This window comes from Arthroderma uncinatum (assembly GCF_011692745.1).
Source record: "Arthroderma uncinatum strain CBS 119779 chromosome Unknown scaffold4, whole genome shotgun sequence".
NCBI classification, from domain to species: domain Eukaryota; kingdom Fungi; phylum Ascomycota; class Eurotiomycetes; order Onygenales; family Arthrodermataceae; genus Arthroderma; species Arthroderma uncinatum.
This window is the reverse complement of record NW_022983866.1, coordinates 296,205-315,513: the sequence shown is the minus strand read 5'-3', so window position 1 is coordinate 315,513 and position 19,309 is coordinate 296,205. Positions and strand designations below refer to the sequence as shown.

Genomic DNA, 19,309 nt, shown 5'->3' with positions numbered 1-19,309 from the left:
ATATTCTCGTGTAGTAGGTATTGACTTAATTGTAAATCATACATGGTCTTTGGAAGTTGAGCTGGCGGAGAGAGTGCAGGTGCTTGGCCGAGATTGATAAGATTGGCGGCAACAAAGCTTGTGCTGTAGCAACGGTCAAAGTCACATCCTTCAAACAAAACAACAACGAGGATTGACGTGAGAAGAATTGACCAGTCTACTACACCATCGCATATTCTGGCTTCAAATAAATATTCCCAGCTTGAGCTCTGGTTAATCCAAGCCCCGTTCGCTCGCCATGGTAAGCCTAATCCGCATCACTCCATCTTATAACTGCCTACTAATTGCAGTACGTTCCCGCGTCCATTAGGCTCGCAATAGCGAAAAGGCGCAGTCTATGCTCTTTCGGTTTCGTGCCGCTCAAGCTGCAGACCTTGGAATCCTCGATATTGGTCGTACCCGTCGCCCAAAAGCCATCACAACAATCGACTCCATCCCCGTATGCGAAAAATGGAGAGGCCAAGTGCTCAAGGAAATATCCCGGAAAGTCACACGCATACAAGACCTAAGTTTAAGCGATTTTCAGATCCGAGATGTGAACGATGAAATAAACAAACTGATGCGCGAAAAATGGATGTGGGAAGTTCAAATACGGAATTTGGGGGGTCCAAACTATACTCGCGGCGGCGGGAGGGTATATGATGAGGATGGGAAAGAGATTCCTGGTGGTGGTAAAGGCTATAGATATTTTGGCCGCGCGAGAGAGTTGCCGGGTGTCAAGGAGATGTTTGAGGCTGCGACGAAAAAGAGGAGTGCCGACGAGCTGGATGGTGCGGGAGGACAGAAGGCACAGATTGATATGTTCAAAAAACATGTTGATGCAGCATACTTTGGATACGGGCTAGACGAGGAAGACGGTACGCTACTAGAGTATGAAAAGAAGAAGGAACAGGAAGCATTTGAGGCAGTGTTGAAGAAGGGTGACGATAAACCCGACGACGGGTGGGAGCCGCTCCCCGGCGATGCAGGGGATGGCGTTGAATGGCAGCTACCTACGCTAGATGACGTCCAGGAAGAGCTGGTGGAAAGACGGAGGAGGAAGCTACTCGATAAGATTGGCTGATGTGCCCAAGGCTGCCCACAGGCATTAGATGCATGTGCTATAGTGCTGTTATTCGAGATTTTTATATGATAGTATTATGTATAATTATTTAGTCCATCCAACGTTACAGTGATTATCGTACATTTGTGTGGGTATATTGCAAAGTATATAAAACATAGACATCGAAAATAAGGGCAACTATTATACTGCCCCCGTCGCGAGTATTCGCCGGGCTCTTTCAGGCGTAAAATCCAGCGAGGTTCCGGCTGCCGAGTCGGTGTTCCCCAATTTGGCGTTCTTCTTCTCCCAGGAGATCCTCGCTACATCATCAAGCATGAATAGCCCAAGCTTTCCCTCTCGCCATTGCGTGATGAAGAGCCGTGCGGCTGCCTCGTAGTCCGGCTCGCCTCCTTTCACAAGTCGGCCGGCCTTTTTTGCCATTGCATCCAGTAGCTCCATAACATCATTGGTCGGGGGACAAAAGGCTTTGTACATGTTTGATAATGAGTGGCAGTTCATGTGGAAAAGAAGGTAGTCGGCCAAGGTAACAATAGGAACCAGGGAGTCTTTAATGATTCCGCAGAGGGCCATTTTCAACATGCTGTCTGGGTCAGACATATACGGCACGAACACACCTGGTGTGTCATATACGTAAATGCCCACATCGTCCTTCTGAAATAGCTTTATAGATGTCCCGATCTTCCTTGTGATTCCTGGGTCCGCGCCAGTTCTGACAACTGCAGATTTCCTAACATTTTTAATGTTGGTCATCGACCGCAGCTTATTGATCAGGGTTGATTTCCCAACATTCGGCATTCCAACAACCAGCATGCGGTATCCAATTATGCTATTCGCGGCCACCGGGAGTCCTTTGATATATTTCGCTAACGGCGTGACCGAGTTCCTCAGGCTTCTACTCGCGAAGAACACCCTTGTAGATTTCTGCTCCCAGTGTGAGATGAGTCTTTCTCTCTAGATAGTAAAACATATTAGTAAATAAGCAAGTATATCTCGGTATTTAAAGAACAATAACAAAACAAGAAAAGTGATAGGTACCATCCGTGATTCTAGCTCCGAGTCAGCTCCTAGGTCCCTCTTTGTGTAGACAATTGTCCGGCTCTTCTCGCCCAATGCCTCTTCAAATAGCGGGTTTATGGAAGTCGCGGGGACACGGAAGTCTCGACATTCGATCACATGGTCAACGGAGTCCAGCATTGCTTTCATTTTGTCGAGACCAGCTCGATGATGCCCCAGAAAGTAGCTTCGCTGGATGTTCTCTGACGCCGAGAACACCGCCCGAGGGACAAAGGATGCCATTTTGAAAAGAAATTCAATTATAATAGTTATAGTAACATGGTTATAGAAAGTAAAAACCGTGATATCTTCACTATACACGCTCAAATTCAGCAATTAGATATTCGAATCCTACGAGTCGTTGATGCGATAACTTTTGGATCCTCGAGATCGATAACGGAACAACTTTATTCCCGATAAGCCATGGCAGAAAAGCATAAGGCGGCGAAGGTCTTGACAATCTCGTGACTAATCAGTACACGTGATGTGATTAAGTAACCAATTTGATCTCTTGCCGAGGCATCTTTTGAGGATATTCTTGACTACAACTATCAATCACTTGCTATACCGGCGGGAGAGGATATAACTAATTCAGTTTCTTGTTAAAGAGAAGAGGAGGGAAGTGTTGTATAGATAGAGCATGCGGCGTTAGCAGAGAAAGTGTCAAATATGCAACGAACTGAGGCAACAGCTACCACTTCCTCCAAAATAATGTCATATTCTGAGATACGAGATATTTGATTGATTTGATTGGTCAGGTGGGTCTGGAGCAATCTATGAGATTTCAATCTATCAAGCACTGATCATCTAAATACACGATATTGAGCTCCTATTTATGTTCCTCATACGGCCATGTATCTTGCCATCGCGGAGATGCCAGCTACAGCTGAAACAGGCGTTAAAACGCCGGGCGTAGCATTTGTTCGATGATGGAGAGCTGACACTGATATTTAATGAAACGGCGTAGTTGACTAACGTGTTTCGTACGATCAGGCAGTATTACACCGAATCTCCGTTCAACACATATCCTTCTAAGCAAACCACACAGGGCTACGACTTATTTGTTTTATACTCCGAGAAGCCCAGACTATCATGCAGTACTCTGTCTTCAGAACCAATCTCCAAGGCTTAGAACTCGGCGCCGAGATGGAATATCTGGTATTACTGGATCGACAAAGGCTCGGCCTCACTGTTAGTGCCTTGGGTATCCAAGAGTGCCCAAGAACTCATGCAAGAAACGAGTCCTCATGCTCGCCGTCTGCCATTTCATTCCCCTTTACAAGGCATGGCAGCGCTTGGCTTACGTAGCAGTTCATGTTTTTAGCTCTGCTTTGCGCTTTGTATCGCCATATCCTGGTTCCCACGTTGAACCTAAAAGTGTTAAAATATTTCCCCCTCGTTGGAGCAAAGCTATATCACTAACGAAGTAGAACAGTTGAGGTACTATTACTCCTACAACGGCTCAATACACGCGTTCCAGTCCATATAATACTCACTTGATGCTATCCACATTAATCATAACTTGAAAGAGCAAGGTGGCGGTGGTGACTTAGGTATCGTCACTCCCTGAGATATCATAAGAGAGGAGCTATCTGCATGTCTGTAGGCTCGTACCTCCGGCCTCGTTCTACCAGGCCGATGGTGGACATGATTCGTCGAAGAAAGGAGCGTCGTTCCTCGGGTTTAAATCAAAGTGCAACCTCTAGCGGTTTCAATGAAGATTTGCCCGGAGACGATGCTCACTCATATATAACCCCATCCAAGCATACGCCCAAGCCATTTCGGCTACTGAACAGAACCATTGGGCCAGGTGGCCCGTTGCGGCCCTATCGTCTTGTAAAGCAGGACCTGGCGAACTTGCGGCAACGATATCTCTCAGATTGGAAAATATTCAATCAGTTAATAGTTGCTAGCACAGTCTATGTATTCTTTACAAACTTGCTACCAGGTATCACCTTTGCAAGTGATCTTTATGTGCTCACGGGCAAGAATTGGGGCGCTATCGAAGTTGTCTTTAGTACGGGGTTATGCAGCATCATCTTCTCTCTGTAGGGACCCCCCAAACTGAACGAGTTCTCTCAATATACAAAAATACCCAAAGCTGAATGATCATATATCTAGGTTCTCCATTCAACCTCTTACCATTTTAGGGGTTACTGGCCCTTTTTCTGTGCTTGCGGAGAACTTATACTCTCTTTGTGATGAGACTTTCGAGGTTGGCCGTCATGTCCCTTTTCTAATTATTCAAATTTTGATTCCTAATTCCGATATATAGATTCCATTTCTTCCGTTCATGGCATGGTCGCTCGTCCATGCTGGATGGCTACATTACCTATTAGCTATATTCAATGCCCATGACTGGACTATGGGCTACGTTACTACTTTCTCAACCGAAATATTCTCTCTTCTGAACAGCGTGATATACTTCCACAAGGCTATCCAGGAGCTTGAACGTGCCCATGCGAATCTCTCTTTTGCAGCATTTCTGTATGCTATAATAGGGGCAGTAGGGACAACGCTGCTAGCCATATTTCTATCTACGGCGGAATCCTGGAAACCCCTATTTCATCGATATATCCGTCTGGGTCTGTCGGAGTACGCCGCCGCAATATCAATCATACTATTTATCGGGTTGCCATATATTGGAGAGCTTTCTCATCTAGACAGGTCGACGCTCCCCGTGAGCACCACGTTCAAGCCTACGTCTCCAGATCGACAGGTGTTTTTTGTAGAGTTCTGGAAGCTCCCTTTACGCTGGATATTTGCAGCTATCGTTCCAGGCATCATTATCACGATGCTTTTCTTTTTCGACCATGAGATAAGTTCCATAATATGCACTATCGACCGATATAAAACGCGGAAACCTGGTGGGTTTGCTTGGGATATCATTCTCCTCGGCACTACCACAGCGTTATGTGGCATACTGGGTATTCCTCCTGCAAATGGACTCTTGCCCCAGGCTCCGCTTCATTCCGAGTCCTTGATGCATGCGGATACGGAAGAAGTTATAGTTGAAGTGGATGGTCAGGAGACAGTTGAAGTTCAACCGACCAGAAGGGTATATGAGCAGAGATGGTCATCTTTCCTCCACGGCTGCGGCATTCTTGCGTTTGTCAGCCCTCCTTTCATGAAGGTCCTCGGTTTGACCCCTACCAGCGTGTTAGCGGGTCTATTCCTGTTCATGGGTGAGCAGAGCTTGTCAGTCAAGTAAGTATATCTTCACCTGGAAGTAATATTTACTATATATTGAAAAACCATGTACTAACCACTGCACGGGTTTCTCACATTAGTCCTATTCTTTATCGAACATTCTACCTTTTAACACCACCATCTGAACTTCCTGCCCTTCCGGCGGAATTGAGCACCTCATTGTCTACTCCATCGTCTGCTCCCACGACCCCCGAAGCTCTGTCAAAGCCATCATACATACCAATCCATCTATACACGTTACTTCAACTCGTAATCACGACAGCTATATTCGTCCTGACCCTCACACGTGGAGCCCCGGCCTTTCCCGTTTTAATCATCCTACTCGTCCCTTTTAGGCTCTTGATTATGAAGCACTGGTTTAGGAGGGAAGTGCTTCGGTTTGTAGACGCATGGGCTTGTAAAGCTGGTACGCCTGAGGATACTGAGGACAAAGAGGAAGATATTAGCGAAAAGAAAGGAAGGCAAGGCGAAAATGATGCCGGTGTGCTAGAATCTAGAGGGGAGTCGGTTGATCGGGTTTAGCGAGCGATCATGGCGAAGGATAATCCCCGTAACTTAGTACTAGGAATGTAGAAGAAACCGTCTAGTTGTATAACCATCTAGGTCCATATATCGCTCCAGGCTGCGGGACACCGTAAACTAGTGAGTAAAATAAATAAATTGTCGCGTAAAAATGGGTATATCATCTGGACATAAACCAGTCCTGCTCCAAACGTTCTCGCAACTCCTGGTAATTCCTATCCCCTAGTACAGTTTGAGAATCTATGTATGTAATATTTAAACGAGAAAGACCAAAATCTTTTTTAGGTGAGCATCAGCCTTGACGCTGAAGGGTCAGTAAAACGTAGTTTATGCCCTCCAGCCTTGAACAATATCGTGTATTCGATCGATAACAGCACCGAAGATAGCGTTGACACTATTGATGATGAGTTCGTCGAAATGCCGAATTGCCTCTTCCTCAGTCATTTCCAAGTGAAATCGTTCCTTGACTTTCAACACCGCCTTGTCAGGCTCTACTCGAATGTCTGGAATATTAGCGTCGACCATCAAGCTGAACAAGTTAAGAATGAGATTGGCGGATTTGCGTAAGGTGATGTATGCTGTGAAGCAATATTGTTTAAATTGGATGTAATTCGGAGAGTTCGCTCCGCCCATTCCCTCGACCATTTCTTTGCAAAGTTTCATCATGGGTGCGAATGGTTTTGGGTCACGACCAAGGATGAAACCAAAATCGGCGTGGAAGAAGTGTCCGTCTGGTGCAAGGAGGAGATTCTCCAGATGTCGGTCGCCAACCCCTAGGAGATAGGTGATAACGCAGTATCCTGCACAGGACTTGATGTAAGTGTCCATTGCTTCTTTGCGTACCCCCAGCGGCTCACTCTCGTCAGGGTTGTTTGCTTTAAGATACGCAAGCAGGGAGCCTTTATACTTTGCTGTGGCAGCAGATAATGGTGTTGATGGGACGAACTGCACGGCACCGGCAGCAGCACCAGTTGCGATGATACGGTAAGGTGTGAGTTTGAGGTCCAGGTTTTCTTTTTGCAGCAGCTGGTCCATAAGGGTAATTATTTGGATGACAAGCTGATCCTGGCGCAAGTCATCTCCAACTTTGAATATCACAGGGTATTTTCGGCCATCGGATAGTTTGAAGTTGATGAAAAGCGGAGATAGGGATGACTTGAAAACATTTGCTTCCTCTGGATGGCAGCCAACAATAGAGACCTCAGGGTCCAATGGAAAAGGGAGGGGAGGGTCAATCTGCAACATGTCGTTCTTAGGGTCACTGAGGAATTTTTTGAGCATTTCAATCTTGAAAGGCCGATTTACTCTGGCAAATCGAATGTCCTTTGCGATCTTGGAGAGAATGGTAATAAGTTCGCCCTGCCTGAGTAAAACCTTTCTTTGGGCAGGGTTAACTTTCTCAAGTTCAAGCATAAAGTAAAACTCCACGCGTGCAAAGAATTTGCGGTGCGTAGAGAGTGTCCCGGCAGCCGTGTCATCACATTCAACCATTAGATACCAGTGGAAATAGCTCCCAAGTATAGGATTGTTGGCTGCACGGCTGATCAAGAAATTAGTCAAGGAGGAATCATGCGCGCCATCTGTTTCCTCCGTGGCGTCCTTCGGAATAGCTTCAAATTTCAGTGCTTGTACCAGCTGCAGAAGATATAGAAGCAATTCCTTGTCGTCTGATTTTCTTAAGCGATCAACGGCATAAGCTCGAACCTCAGGGTTGTCGAAAAGCGGACCAAGTAGCTCTAAAGCATCGTCCACATCAATCTCGGTCCATTTCGGCAGGATTTCAACCGCCTGCCTAGCTTCACTGACATCCTGCCAGTTAACTGATTTGACAAATTTAGTCAAAGCTCGTTTATCTCGAGTGAGATAGAATCTAAACTTCCAGACAAGGTCTTTCTCTTCCGCATTCAATTCTTGAGTTGGGCCGTATGACATGATCTCATTGATCTCATCACGGATCTTCGGGTTCGGTTTCAAATCACGGTCCATAATACCAGTTCGATGGCTACGGACTAGCCTTCGGTGCTTATCTTCGCACGGGTTCCCTCTCTGGCCCACCTCGGGATCATAAATTCGGATGATGGGATAATTGCCTTCGTCATCAGTCGCACCTTCAATGTCAGGGCCGAGACGAACTTCTGGCGGTGGTTTGAGAGTAACAGTAGACCCAGGCGCGGCATGCTGCACAAGTGAAGAAACTGGAGGAGGAGGGTACTCGAAATCCTGGAAAACGAGGGGGAAGTCAAAACGGGGGAACTCGATATAGAGAATAAAATTCTCCTCGTCGTCATCCTGGGTGACGGCATCGCCATTGGCTTCATCAACTGCCTTATCCCTTGCAGCTTTATTTCGGAGTGCACGTTTCTTCGCAGCTTCCTCAGCCTCGACCTTGATCTTTTCCACTGCACGAAAGACCAGTTGATCCAGCCAGTCAATACGGGGTATTTCGCCCATTTCATGTTTCTTCAGCAGTTTCTCTAGCCTCTCAAGCTCAAGTTCTGCGGGAGTAGGACCTTCTTCGGCAAACTGGCCCGTACGGCGTTTTGGCGGTGGGGTAGACGGTGTTGTCGTGAACGAGAAGCCATCCGCAGCTTTGTGCCGGTATAGTTTGCATTTCTGTTTCCCTTTCTTCAAGGTACCGTCTTCATCAATTATCGAAACGGTCGTTCCACCAAATGGAACTGAATGGTCATGCCTTCCATCTCCGCCAAAGGGCGCCAGGTCCCAGACGGTGAGCGCTAGCTGTGTATTCTGCGGCGCATCCTTGATCAGGATGGGCATCTCCAGCCACTCGTTCCATGTTCGACTGGTTTTGAACGACTTGTAGGCCGTCTGCATGGGCATTCCAAGCGGCTTGCAGCTGCTCCATAGCTGTGCAGTAACGTAGAGGTCCGAAGTTGGGCTCTGGTTGGAGCCAAGGTGACGAAGCTCGGGGTTTTTAAGCAAGACAGAAAACGGAATCTGCTTCTGCTTGCCTTCCAAGTTACATCTACAGTAAAAACACCGGTCAGTACAGCTGCATAACGGCCTATTGTTTTTTCCCAAGTTGTTATACCTACATCTTGGCCCGGATGGGGAGGGCAACCTGCGTCGAGGTCGCAAAGGTGAAGGTGTCCATGACGGTCACCCAATTTTTAGAGATATCACGCTCGCCGTCTGAGCTATTTGCATCCTCGGAGCCGGACTCTCGCTCGGGCAGACAGACAGTATCAGCCTCCTCGTCGTCGTCGCCGTCTCGTCTGTCTATATCTATGACCTCAAAGGGCGAAGCTGTCCGCGCCAAGACCTCGTCCATATCTTATCCGGATAAACGTAACTCCGCTAGGAATAATTGTGGAGGGTGCACAGACCATCGCGTTTCTGTTTCTTCTTTGGGAAACCACTTTCTAGTTGACATGTTTTTTAGATAGAGGGGAGACCGGCAACTCCTATATCTGCTTCCACCTCAGTGCAACAATCGCAGTACAACATTGATGTCTCTAGACAATTGCTGAGCCAGCAGTCCTTTACTCCGTACACCATCTTGACCTTTTTATGCGGACCCCGAACGGCTTTGTTCCCAATTTACGCGCTCCAACAAACGCCTTTCGCATTGAATTTGCGACGCTTGCATCCTATCCCTGACAAAACGCTAGACGTATATTTAAAGATGGCAGGACGGAACGGCCGTGATGATGGATCTCTCTCTGCAACACCCCCGGCCTCGGATCGGGGCTCTGAACCGTCACCACCTACCTCCTTTTCTTCCGATAAAGAGAATCGAAGCGCACGCACGCTGCACCTGAAGAAGCGGAAATCCGGCAGCCTAGCGGTCCCTCCAATGGCCAGCGCGTCGAATAAGAAGAGGCGTGTGTCTGAGCAGATGCCCGAACAGTCACAGACCACCCACCAGCGCCGCCTTCGTCAAACTATCGACACCGACTACTATGACCCAGACCAGGATCCAGAGGAGCGGAGAGCCGTTCGGAAGGGGCTGAGAGAACTAGCTACAAATTTAAACGGTATGAGGATATGTTTCCTTTCATATTTTGAGTGTCTTTTTTTACTAAAATATGGTTGTATAGATTCACGAGCAGAGTTTGTCCGGCTTGAATCAAATGGTCTTATGCAAACTGTTGAAAAGGCAAACGAATACTTCAAAAAGGTCAAGCAAACCTCAGATGCAACTCTTGACTCCCGTCTCCTTGTTACCGCGGCGGACCTTTCTTATAAACGAACAGCGCAAGCTAGCCTAGGAAACAATGTAGCGGGTCTTGACATTGACGAATTTGTGTCAAAATGTATCTCATTCATGCAGAGAGAGTCCGCCAGTACTGAATCATCATTACCTACCCCAACACAAAGCCATCGTCGCAGCTCCGGTCATCCTTCGCGCGCGGCAGCTGATAGTGACGATGAGGAGGAACCCTTCAACTGGGACTATCTTGGGCGGAATGCCTGTTTCCCAAATAACCTACGGCCCTCCATCTCCGGTTTTCTGCTTGGTCCACTATCGGTACAGAAGCGTGTTCGTCAACAGACTCAGCGACGAGCAAGAGAACGAATAGATCCGTCCCAACTCGTACGGCCTAACGATGTTAAAGCTGCAGATTTGGGGAAGCAGGAAACCGCAACGCTAACGACCATGTGTACGAACATAAGAGCCACTCTGGCTAAGATACAACAAGAGGCGGAATCATCAGCCCGTGATGAACTGGCACAGATGGGCGATGTCAGTCAGGTTGAAGCCGTCGAAGTGATGAATAAACATGGAATATCAGACGATGGCGGAGTTCCGCTCTTCCGGTTCTGTATCAACCCAAGATCATTTGGCCAGTCCGTCGAGAACTTGTTCTATGTCAGTTTCCTGGTCCGTGATGGAAGTATAGGCATGTCGATGGACGGGAACAACCTACCCACATTACGTATGTCCTAGTTCCCTTTTCCCCTTTAATGTGCTCTTTAGAGGCTAACCTAGTATATTCTACAAATAGTTCCGTCAGAACCGCTCGCTCCTTCAGAGGCTCGGGAACAGGGCATCCAAAAACACCAAGCTGTCTTTGGGCTAGACTTCAATACGTGGGCGCAACTTATCGAGACGTTCGATATCAAAGACCCCTTAATTCCACACCGGGATGATGAAGCTGAGAATCACACCTCCACAGGCAGATGGCATGCATAGCACTGCATAATTCCTGCCCTTACCCTTTATCTATCCCCTTATCTTCTTTGAAACTGATTTTGCTGCGCAAAAGACGTGTTTTTGTAATTCACCGTCAACCCTTTATAGTTGGGTTTCTTATTTGGGAGGCATCCATTATCTTTAGCAAGCATGATTATTTGCCATTTTACACTCTTGAAATACTTATTATACTATTTGTACATATTGGTCATTCACCCGGCATTCCAGAAACGTCGAGTACTCCCGTGTGCCTACGTCATATAGAAGAAAATGTCCATATTAATAAGGAAGGCAGCCCTGGTTCCTGTTTATCGACAACATCCCGAGGTCTACGAATCTACACATTTATATCTCAAAAGTCATACGCTGAACATCATATTTCAAATGACCACGGCATAAGAGAGCGTTGTAAAGCTCACATGTTGCATCGATCTCCCAGCTGCGCTTCAGTCATCCGTCAAGCATATCTCTCCGTGACCAACGGCGCAAAGAGAACACACATATTATCAAGAGCTAATATAAGCTACGTCTGCATTTCTAAACGGCCTGGGAAGCAAAGGGACAAGCACAGCGTTCTATCTCGAGTCCATCGTTCCGCATCTGCGCCTTTCCACAGCTCTTCAGTCGACATGTCGCTCTCCCCGTCCGACCCGGACAAGGTGATGGTTATTCGCAAGGTGTGCGATGATATTATTACATGCAGTCTACCGTTTGCTCGATTCGGAGTTCTTAAATTTGGCGGTCGTGCAACCCTAGGTTGGTCAATCTCCATATCATATAGACCATGTATTAACTCGTTTATACAGTGCGTCTACAAACCGGGTCTATCGCAGTCTTCTCTCCCGTTGCACTTACGCAGTCTGTGAGAGAGGCTGTCGATAGCCTGAATGGAACGGTGAAATATCTCATCGCGCCAGACATGGAACATCATCTGTTCCTAAACGACTGGACGAAAGCGTACCCGGATGCAGACGTGATAGCTCCAGAAGGGCTATGGGAGAAGAGAGAAAAGAACCCTGACACAGCCGGACCGAGGTTCAAGTATATCTTTACGCCTGAGAATAAGAAGACGCTTCATATATCGGACGAGTTCGCCGCGGATCTCGATATCGAATACGTTCATGCCCATGCCAACCGTGATATTGTCATCCTACATAAGCCCTCAGCCACCCTGATCCAAGCAGATATGTTTTTCAACCCGCCAGCCGTCGAGCAGTACCAGAAGTCGGAGGAAGGCCCCAGGGACGGTCTCACGAACAAGATTTACGTCTCGGTCATGTCGACGGAAGGTAGCGCGATAGGGCAGCAGAGATTCATCTGGTACGTCCTGTCAAAAAACGACCGTGAGGCGTTCAAACGGTCGGTGCAGAGGATCGATGAGTGGGAGTTTGACCGTGCAATTCCGTGCCATGGTGATACAGTTGATCAGGGAGCAAAGGACATGTTCAGAACCCTATTCCGATGGTTCCTCTCGACCCAGGGTTCACAATAACTATCTTCGACTTCAACATTTCTTCATTCCTTATTCATTATCCCATGTACGGTATAATCACGGAGTCTGCCGTTAATCATAAAAGACCTTTACCATGCAAATGCCTGTGATGTCATATTATCCACCAGAGCTTAAATACATGACTTGCAAGGATCACAAGACGCAGCAAATATCAATCTCGGCTTTCCATACTCAGTGCTCTTGTGCTAGTGCGCAGACGGCGAACTAGACGGCCGCCGTTGTTCTGATCGCAACGAGAGCCCGCCCCCCGGCAGCCGTGTATCAACTGTATCGTCCTGCAAGTGTGCTACGCAGCCAGAGCTGCTTGGTGACAGCGCAACCTTTCGCAGAGCAAGCTTAGTGCATCGAGCCAATCACGCCCACAGCACAGGGTGATCGCAACCTTGCTTCTTCCTCTCCACCGACATGAAGAACAAGGAGAATTAGCGAAGGCCGATCCTCGCATGCTGGCCTCTTAACATCGCCGGCGACAGGGATGTAGAGCTCCACTGCGTCATCGACCGCCAGGCGCGCCCGGCTCTGCATCTCCCTTGTTCCCTTTTTCCCTCCTATGGCGGTGATAGCGAGATGGATGGCACGGAAAGGAAACACTGACTTGTGGCTGTTCCCCCTCACGGCCTGCATGGTATCGCCTTCTTCGATCACGGTAATCTTGCCTAGGAGAAGGTTTACCCGTGGAGATGGGCCTTTTCCCTGTAGAACCAGGCCATGATTTGATAGCCACTTTTTTGCTCTCAGATCAGAGCTTAAGCTGCTCCAGTATAGCCCCCCCAGCAGTGGCCAATAATGGTCCTCTTTGCTCTCACTTGCGTCATTGGTGTAAGCTCTTCTAGTTAGCTTTTCTGTTGTTATAAATTCGAGCTTGTATCCCGGACGCAAATCGAGATGGGAGAGCTTTAGTAGCGATATTTTTTGATACCCAGCAAACAAGTCCTGCCAAGGCATATAACCGTTCGCTGCGTCTCTCGTAACCTTCAACGACTCCTCTATCTTCAATCAACGGTATCAGTGCAAGATAGTCGCCATGCCAGCCCTCTCTCGCCTCATCTCTCCGTTTTTCCGAGTGGGAGAAATCATCTTCGCTGCGGTAGGTAGACCTAACTACAAGTTGTGAAGTGACGTGAAACTGACTGCTCTCCAAGGTCGTCGCCGGTATCATCGGCTCATACTTGCATTCCTTCCATCGTTGGCAACATGTCCGTCGTTTCCCTCAGAGTCGCTGGATTTACACCGAGGTGATCGCTGGTCTCTCGATGCTGTTCGGTCTACTGTGGCTTATTCCCTTCTCGTGGTCGTTCTGGGCATGGCCATGTATGCGCTGCCCCGTCCATGGCTAAAATCTAGTTCCCTGATACTAATACAATTCTTAGTGGACTTAATCCTCTCGCTCGCTTGGTTTGCTTCCTTCGGTCTTCAGGTCAACTCTCTCGGATCCCGCAACTGCGGTACTGCATTCCAATGGACCGGTTTCACCAGCGGCAACCCCTGTGGTCGCTGGAGAGCCGCTGAGGCATTCAGCTTCCTCTCTGCCTGCTTCTGGATGGCATCTGCGCTCTTGGTAAGTCTCCACCATGCGCATTGTAGTATTTACGTATAGGCCTTTCTAACGAGTCTCAATAGGGCGTCTGGTTTACTTGCCGCAAGCGCAATGAATCCGTTGCTGGTGATGGAGTTGAGTAAGCATACATTCTATATCTCTATGGAAGTGCTTTTTACTGATTTCCCTCTAGTGGCCGCCGCAAGTGGTACCGTCGTCATGCCGTCTAAACGCCTTCGAACCAAGAAAGCTCCAAAAAGGGCTGAAAGGGACATGGCTAAATTAATCACCTTTTGACCTTTGAGAGGCTATCCATTGCGGTCTGGAACGAAGAAACGCGCTGCTATGTCATGTTATGTCCATGACCTGTTGACGATACCAATGTCTCTAATATCTAATTATCCTCCATGCCCTCCTTCACGCGATCCGATTTCCTTGCTTTCATATACCCGAGTCATGATTTTATTGCGAGCTTATGATTTTACTAGTAATGAATATAGCGATTCAATGCAATGAAATAATCTGTTGATACGAATGTTCTATTTTCGACCACGAATCTTGCATTGTCAATTCGTATCAATCATAAAGTCAACGACGCCACCCCCAGACTTATTTCCAGGAAACATAACCCTTGCATTTCACCTGCTTCAAACGTTGCTTCCCACCATCTTCAATAATCAGGGCTGTAAGCTTCCCGCCACGTACGCAGGACGTGTCGAGCCCCTTTGTATATTTTCGTATGACGGGGGAATCTTTCGCATCATGGCCGTATATCACGGTTGTGGGCTGTGAGCCTTTTTCTTTTGATATACGAGACTGATGCTCATCAAACACCTATTATAAATCAGAGCTGAACTAATCGAGCCATCTAGACTATCCGTGAGGCAGAGTAAATGGGAATACTTACTTTAGACCAGGCAGTACCCGCAGTTTGAGAATTGCTAGGGGTATGAGTGTCTAGATCAATCGTTCTCATATGCATCACTGAAGATGGATCCTGGCGTTCAAGCGGGACACCGGGGAGCAATCCGCCATGAACCACGACTACATCGCCCATGCCCTTGATACTCCCAACTTTAAGGATCACAGGACATGACTCGAGCCATTCGGTGTCTTCACCACTAAGTTGGCGGGCGAGTGTATGTACCTTATCTTCTAGTTTCCCGTGTTTGGAACTGATCGTAGCACTACCTTCAATTTCTTCTCCTGCTGCCTCATTACCGGATACTCTGCGATGTGGTGATTTTGATGATTGTGATGCAATCTCCCGGCGTGTCAGAAGGACCCTGTCTTCATGATTCCCCCGGACACAGGAAGCATGGTATTCTCGTGCAAGTTGCACTACTTCAACGCTCTTCGGGCCCTTTGAGATTATGTCTCCTGTGAAAATCAGATGGTCACCCTTTTCACGGTTAAATGAGACTTGAACAAGAAGTTTCTCCACTGAATCGTTAAGCGAGTCTCTCAGTTAGCCGTTCAGACTGAAATGACATCCAACGGTGAAGCGGCATACACTCATCTTTACACCCATGTACATCGCCAACAATCACAAGTCTGCGCCTAGAACGGCGAAACCATGCCCTACTCTCCCCCGGAAGCAATGCTGGGTTCATAGTTTGTATATGAGACATATCCCCAAAGCCAGGCAGCGCGTTCGAGCCAAACCACCCCCCAACTCGGTCTCGATTACTCGTGTCCAATGCCCTGTCTAGCTCTTCATTCCTTTCCACTTGGGCTGATTCAAAGTTCATCCAGACTCCGTAGGATATGCATAGAAAAACAAGGAAGACGATTAAGCGTCGCCAAAACCGCGGTGCTGAAGTGACTGCTACGATATCTCTAATCCCTCCGCGTGGCGTATTCTTCTGGTCAGAAGGCATGGATTATGCGATCGCCATCAGGGCGTCATTTGTTGGAGAAGTCTTATAGTTTGGGGTATACAGGGGCCGACGGTCGATATGCATTGAGTAAGTAAAGCATCTAGAAGTTTACTGAGATATATCAATTTTATAAAACAGCTGCGTCATCTCGGTTATGACATGGAAACATGGTTGTGAGTAAACTCTGTATTCTTGCTTCCTTGATGTAGGATTAAACTATATCAACTCTCTCATGGTTAAAATCTAACATCGATGGCCAATAATACAGGTCATTTATGCGAGACAGGCGCTCGATTAGGGGAATATTCGCTTGTTGCAAGATATAGTTGGTTGAAATAGGGTTGAAGACATCCAGCCCTACAGATCGCCTTTATACGTTTTGTTGTAGTATCATGGAGATTCAGTCTTTCATTATTTAGTTTATCGTCAACGTAGACTACTTCCAATGGCAGTAGTAATAATATGAACATAACAGAATGCATAAAAGTTGAGACCTTGCAACGAAAAGCATAATCATCTATATCTTTGGAAAAACTGTTCCTCCTCCATTCGCTCTCGCACTTTTTGTATTATCGTATCATCATAGATCTCGGAGTGTTTCTTCCCACCCTTGAAGATCTCTGTCTCATGCCTTAATGCCTCTTCCTTGGTCATGCATACCAAGTCGTTAAGCTGTAGTCGTACGCCTTTTTGGCCTTCTTTGAGCAGCCCAGGGTCAGCTCCGAAGCCGTGGGCCGGACGTTCCCATCTTATCAGGGAAAGGCGAGTAGTGAGCCCGCTGACCACGCTTTTGCTTCTCCAGACTTCCTCAATAAGGTAACCGACGTCCTCCTTGCTGACGGGTATTCTCAATCCAATTGGATCCTGGCCCTCAATAGTCTTTGCAAGTCGTGCTTCTGTGCCCTGTAACGTTCCTAAGATTCCGTCGTAGAATTTATCTCGTCCTTTACCTGCTGGGTTGTACTCGTTGGGATATCCAGAGACCTCGCAGATAACATGATTCGCCAAGGTGTAACCGAAAACTGCAGGCATCGTACCTAGTACTGGAAGTATACGGACTCTGAAATCCGGCAGCACTCCCAGTTCAGAAACATCTCCTTTGTTGATTTCTTCATCGGCCAAGGGTAAAAGTGCAGCTTTGCCAGGCCCTGGCTTCTCGAGGGAGAAAGCAATAGGTATGCCAGTTGAAACTCCTAGTAGCTTCAAACGGCGTCGTGTGCTCCGTGATAAGGGATCCTCGAGACTAAGAGAGATATCTCCAACGACGACGCGAGTAGGATCCGATTTACACCCTGCTCCCATAGACGATATCACCTTGATACCGCGCGAGTGGCAATAATGAAGTAGAGACACCTTGGAGGAGATATTGTCGATGCAGTCGAGTACATAATCCGGTTTGCGAGTCCCCGAGTCGTTCGCCATAGACCAGGGATTCAGCAATTGGTCGGCAGCCGCCTCGCTATACAGCTGGTTGCGGCAGTCAAAACGTACCCACGGGGTTATTTGCTGTAGCCTCCTCTCAATGCAGTGGACCTTGGGCGTTCCGACATCCGCCAGTGTTGCAACCGCATGCCGATTCAGTGACGAAAGCGTTACTTGATCAAAGTCTATGAGTCTGATTCTCCCAACACCCGATCGAGCAAGGGCAGCGGCCGCATGAGAGCCCACTCCACCACAGCCGACCACTATTATGAAGGAAGATCGTAGCTTTTCTAGGCCTTCGTCGTTGAGGAATACACGGTTTCGAGCAAGTTGTTCGAGAATAAGATCTATAGAAGCGAGAAGTATATGTTAGCTTGATCTAGAAAGCTGTCTAGAGATGAATAGATCTCATACCGTCATCGTAGTCTCCCTGCTGGGCTCTCCGAGCAAGAAGGGCACTCCGTCTATCTTCCTCACTCATTGCCGGCGGCGGTGGTGTTGCTACACCATATTCTGTAAGCTTCACCACCTGTTAGCTAGCTGCAAATAATTTTAAATCCGGGTATATATCAAGAAATTGGAGATATTCTTGTGAACTGCTAGTCCCATAACTAAGGGGAATACCAACCTTCTCCGCCGACCTCTCGTCCAGAGCTGGGATAGAGGCCTTCAGCTCCTCCACAGCTGCTTGACGCCTCACGCTCTGGTAACCAAGAATTGCACCGGCTACAGCAACTCCAGACAACACCGCTGCGCCAGCCAGCTGCACACCGTGTGAGCCTGCCTGGCGCTGAATCCAACTGGCCATCGTTTCCCGCCTTTTAACACCCTCTCTGACTACCCTTGGTTGTTCGCTTTCGTTGTTGTAGCGGCGATGGTCAATCCTCTTCTTATCGTCACAATCTGCCCATGGGTTGTCGTGGTAATATTCGTAATTATGTGACCTGCTGTATTTATGATTTCGTGGGTAATCCATGACTTGGATATAGGGCTTCCGTACTCATCCTCGATTAAATAGACTGACTGAACGACATGAAGGATGTTATATAGACAACGAAGCCGAGTGACGATGCGTCTTCCTCCATTCGCTGTCGCATTCTCTAGCTGGCATCTATGTCATCGTACATAAACGGCGACACGTGACACTGTATTTTTCGGCCTCGACCTTGGAACTTTTGGAGAGAGACCGCGACTCTTTCACAACTTGTCTCGATGATGATGAACCGTCACAGAGCTATCCGAGTCTCCCTCGCAGGTCGTTAAGGATGAATCCACCCTTGCATGTCTCTTGCTCGCAAGCCGGAAGGGATGGAATCGCTTGCAATGTACCCGTGAGGGATACAGATGAGGAAATTGAACAGAAATCTTAGAGACACTCCAACAGCTATTCGCGTTTTGATAATGGCATTTTTATTCAAGATACGCGTGCAATACCCTTTACGCCGTCTTCTACATCTTGCTTTTCCAACCTAACGTGCGTTGTCGTCTATCTTCAGTCTCCCATACTAACTTTGCCAAAGAAGAAGAAGCTACGGATATAACACACTCAAGGTACGTTGATGTTGCCCTTATTTATCTAATTTATGCCCTCCCCTCCATCAAAATACTTCCCAAAAATATGAAGAAACCTTACCGCAAAGGTCTACTAAGGTGGGGATACTGAATCCCTCTTTGCTCCGCATGTTTTTGCCTTTCGGGGAAGTAAAACGGCGTTTTGAGCAATTACCTATGCCGAGATAAAATGTAGTTTTCAATCTGATACGCTTGTCAATCACTTGCTGTGTTGATTCCTGTTTCTGGCTTTGCTACAGGTGAAGTTATGTGTTGACTAACCGTTGATCTTCAGTATATCCTAGGATTGCCTTGGTGGAATTGAAATGTCGGCCTAATACCCTTTAATTTGGCGCTATGA

The 19,309-nt window shown here is 47.5% G+C and overlaps 8 protein-coding genes across 8 annotated transcripts; 4 read left to right on the top strand and 4 right to left on the bottom strand.

The window, feature by feature from the left end:
* Positions 1-277: 277 nt before the first annotated feature.
* Positions 278-1,102, top strand: GIQ15_05461 (pre-mRNA splicing factor isy1; the record flags this gene model as incomplete). The annotated part of the gene is made up of 2 exons (XM_033552878.1): positions 278-280; positions 350-1,102. The coding sequence occupies 2 exons, from the start codon at positions 278-280 to the stop codon at positions 1,100-1,102; spliced, it is 756 nt and encodes a 251-aa protein (XP_033404022.1).
* A 180-nt stretch (positions 1,103-1,282) lies between these two features.
* On the bottom strand, positions 1,283-2,398 carry GIQ15_05460 (mitochondrial GTPase 1; the record flags this gene model as incomplete). Its single annotated transcript, XM_033552877.1, has 2 exons — positions 1,283-2,053; positions 2,138-2,398. The coding sequence occupies 2 exons, from the start codon at positions 2,396-2,398 to the stop codon at positions 1,283-1,285; spliced, it is 1,032 nt and encodes a 343-aa protein (XP_033404021.1).
* A 3,816-nt stretch (positions 2,399-6,214) lies between these two features.
* On the bottom strand, positions 6,215-9,179 carry GIQ15_05459 (uncharacterized protein; the record flags this gene model as incomplete). The annotated part of the gene is made up of 2 exons (XM_033552876.1): positions 6,215-8,873; positions 8,944-9,179. 2 exons carry the CDS (start codon positions 9,177-9,179, stop codon positions 6,215-6,217), a joined length of 2,895 nt encoding a protein of 964 aa, XP_033404020.1.
* A 354-nt stretch (positions 9,180-9,533) lies between these two features.
* GIQ15_05458 (nuclear protein Qri2/Nse4) lies at positions 9,534-11,045 on the top strand (the record flags this gene model as incomplete). The annotated part of the gene is made up of 3 exons (XM_033552875.1): positions 9,534-9,885; positions 9,949-10,788; positions 10,858-11,045. The coding sequence occupies 3 exons, from the start codon at positions 9,534-9,536 to the stop codon at positions 11,043-11,045; spliced, it is 1,380 nt and encodes a 459-aa protein (XP_033404019.1).
* A 629-nt stretch (positions 11,046-11,674) lies between these two features.
* Positions 11,675-12,537, top strand: GIQ15_05457 (uncharacterized protein; the record flags this gene model as incomplete). The annotated part of the gene is made up of 2 exons (XM_033552874.1): positions 11,675-11,801; positions 11,852-12,537. The coding sequence occupies 2 exons, from the start codon at positions 11,675-11,677 to the stop codon at positions 12,535-12,537; spliced, it is 813 nt and encodes a 270-aa protein (XP_033404018.1).
* Positions 12,538-13,582: 1,045 nt separating this feature from the next.
* On the top strand, positions 13,583-14,325 carry GIQ15_05456 (uncharacterized protein; the record flags this gene model as incomplete). Its single annotated transcript, XM_033552873.1, has 5 exons — positions 13,583-13,645; positions 13,701-13,869; positions 13,929-14,116; positions 14,179-14,234; positions 14,289-14,325. 5 exons carry the CDS (start codon positions 13,583-13,585, stop codon positions 14,323-14,325), a joined length of 513 nt encoding a protein of 170 aa, XP_033404017.1.
* A 379-nt stretch (positions 14,326-14,704) lies between these two features.
* On the bottom strand, positions 14,705-15,708 carry GIQ15_05455 (bis(5'-nucleosyl)-tetraphosphatase, symmetrical; the record flags this gene model as incomplete). The annotated part of the gene is made up of 3 exons (XM_033552872.1): positions 14,705-14,929; positions 15,003-15,538; positions 15,609-15,708. 3 exons carry the CDS (start codon positions 15,706-15,708, stop codon positions 14,705-14,707), a joined length of 861 nt encoding a protein of 286 aa, XP_033404016.1.
* A 780-nt stretch (positions 15,709-16,488) lies between these two features.
* GIQ15_05454 (thiF family protein) lies at positions 16,489-18,373 on the bottom strand (the record flags this gene model as incomplete). Its single annotated transcript, XM_033552871.1, has 3 exons — positions 16,489-17,744; positions 17,812-17,917; positions 18,026-18,373. The coding sequence occupies 3 exons, from the start codon at positions 18,371-18,373 to the stop codon at positions 16,489-16,491; spliced, it is 1,710 nt and encodes a 569-aa protein (XP_033404015.1).
* Between the last annotated feature and the right edge of the window lie 936 nt (positions 18,374-19,309).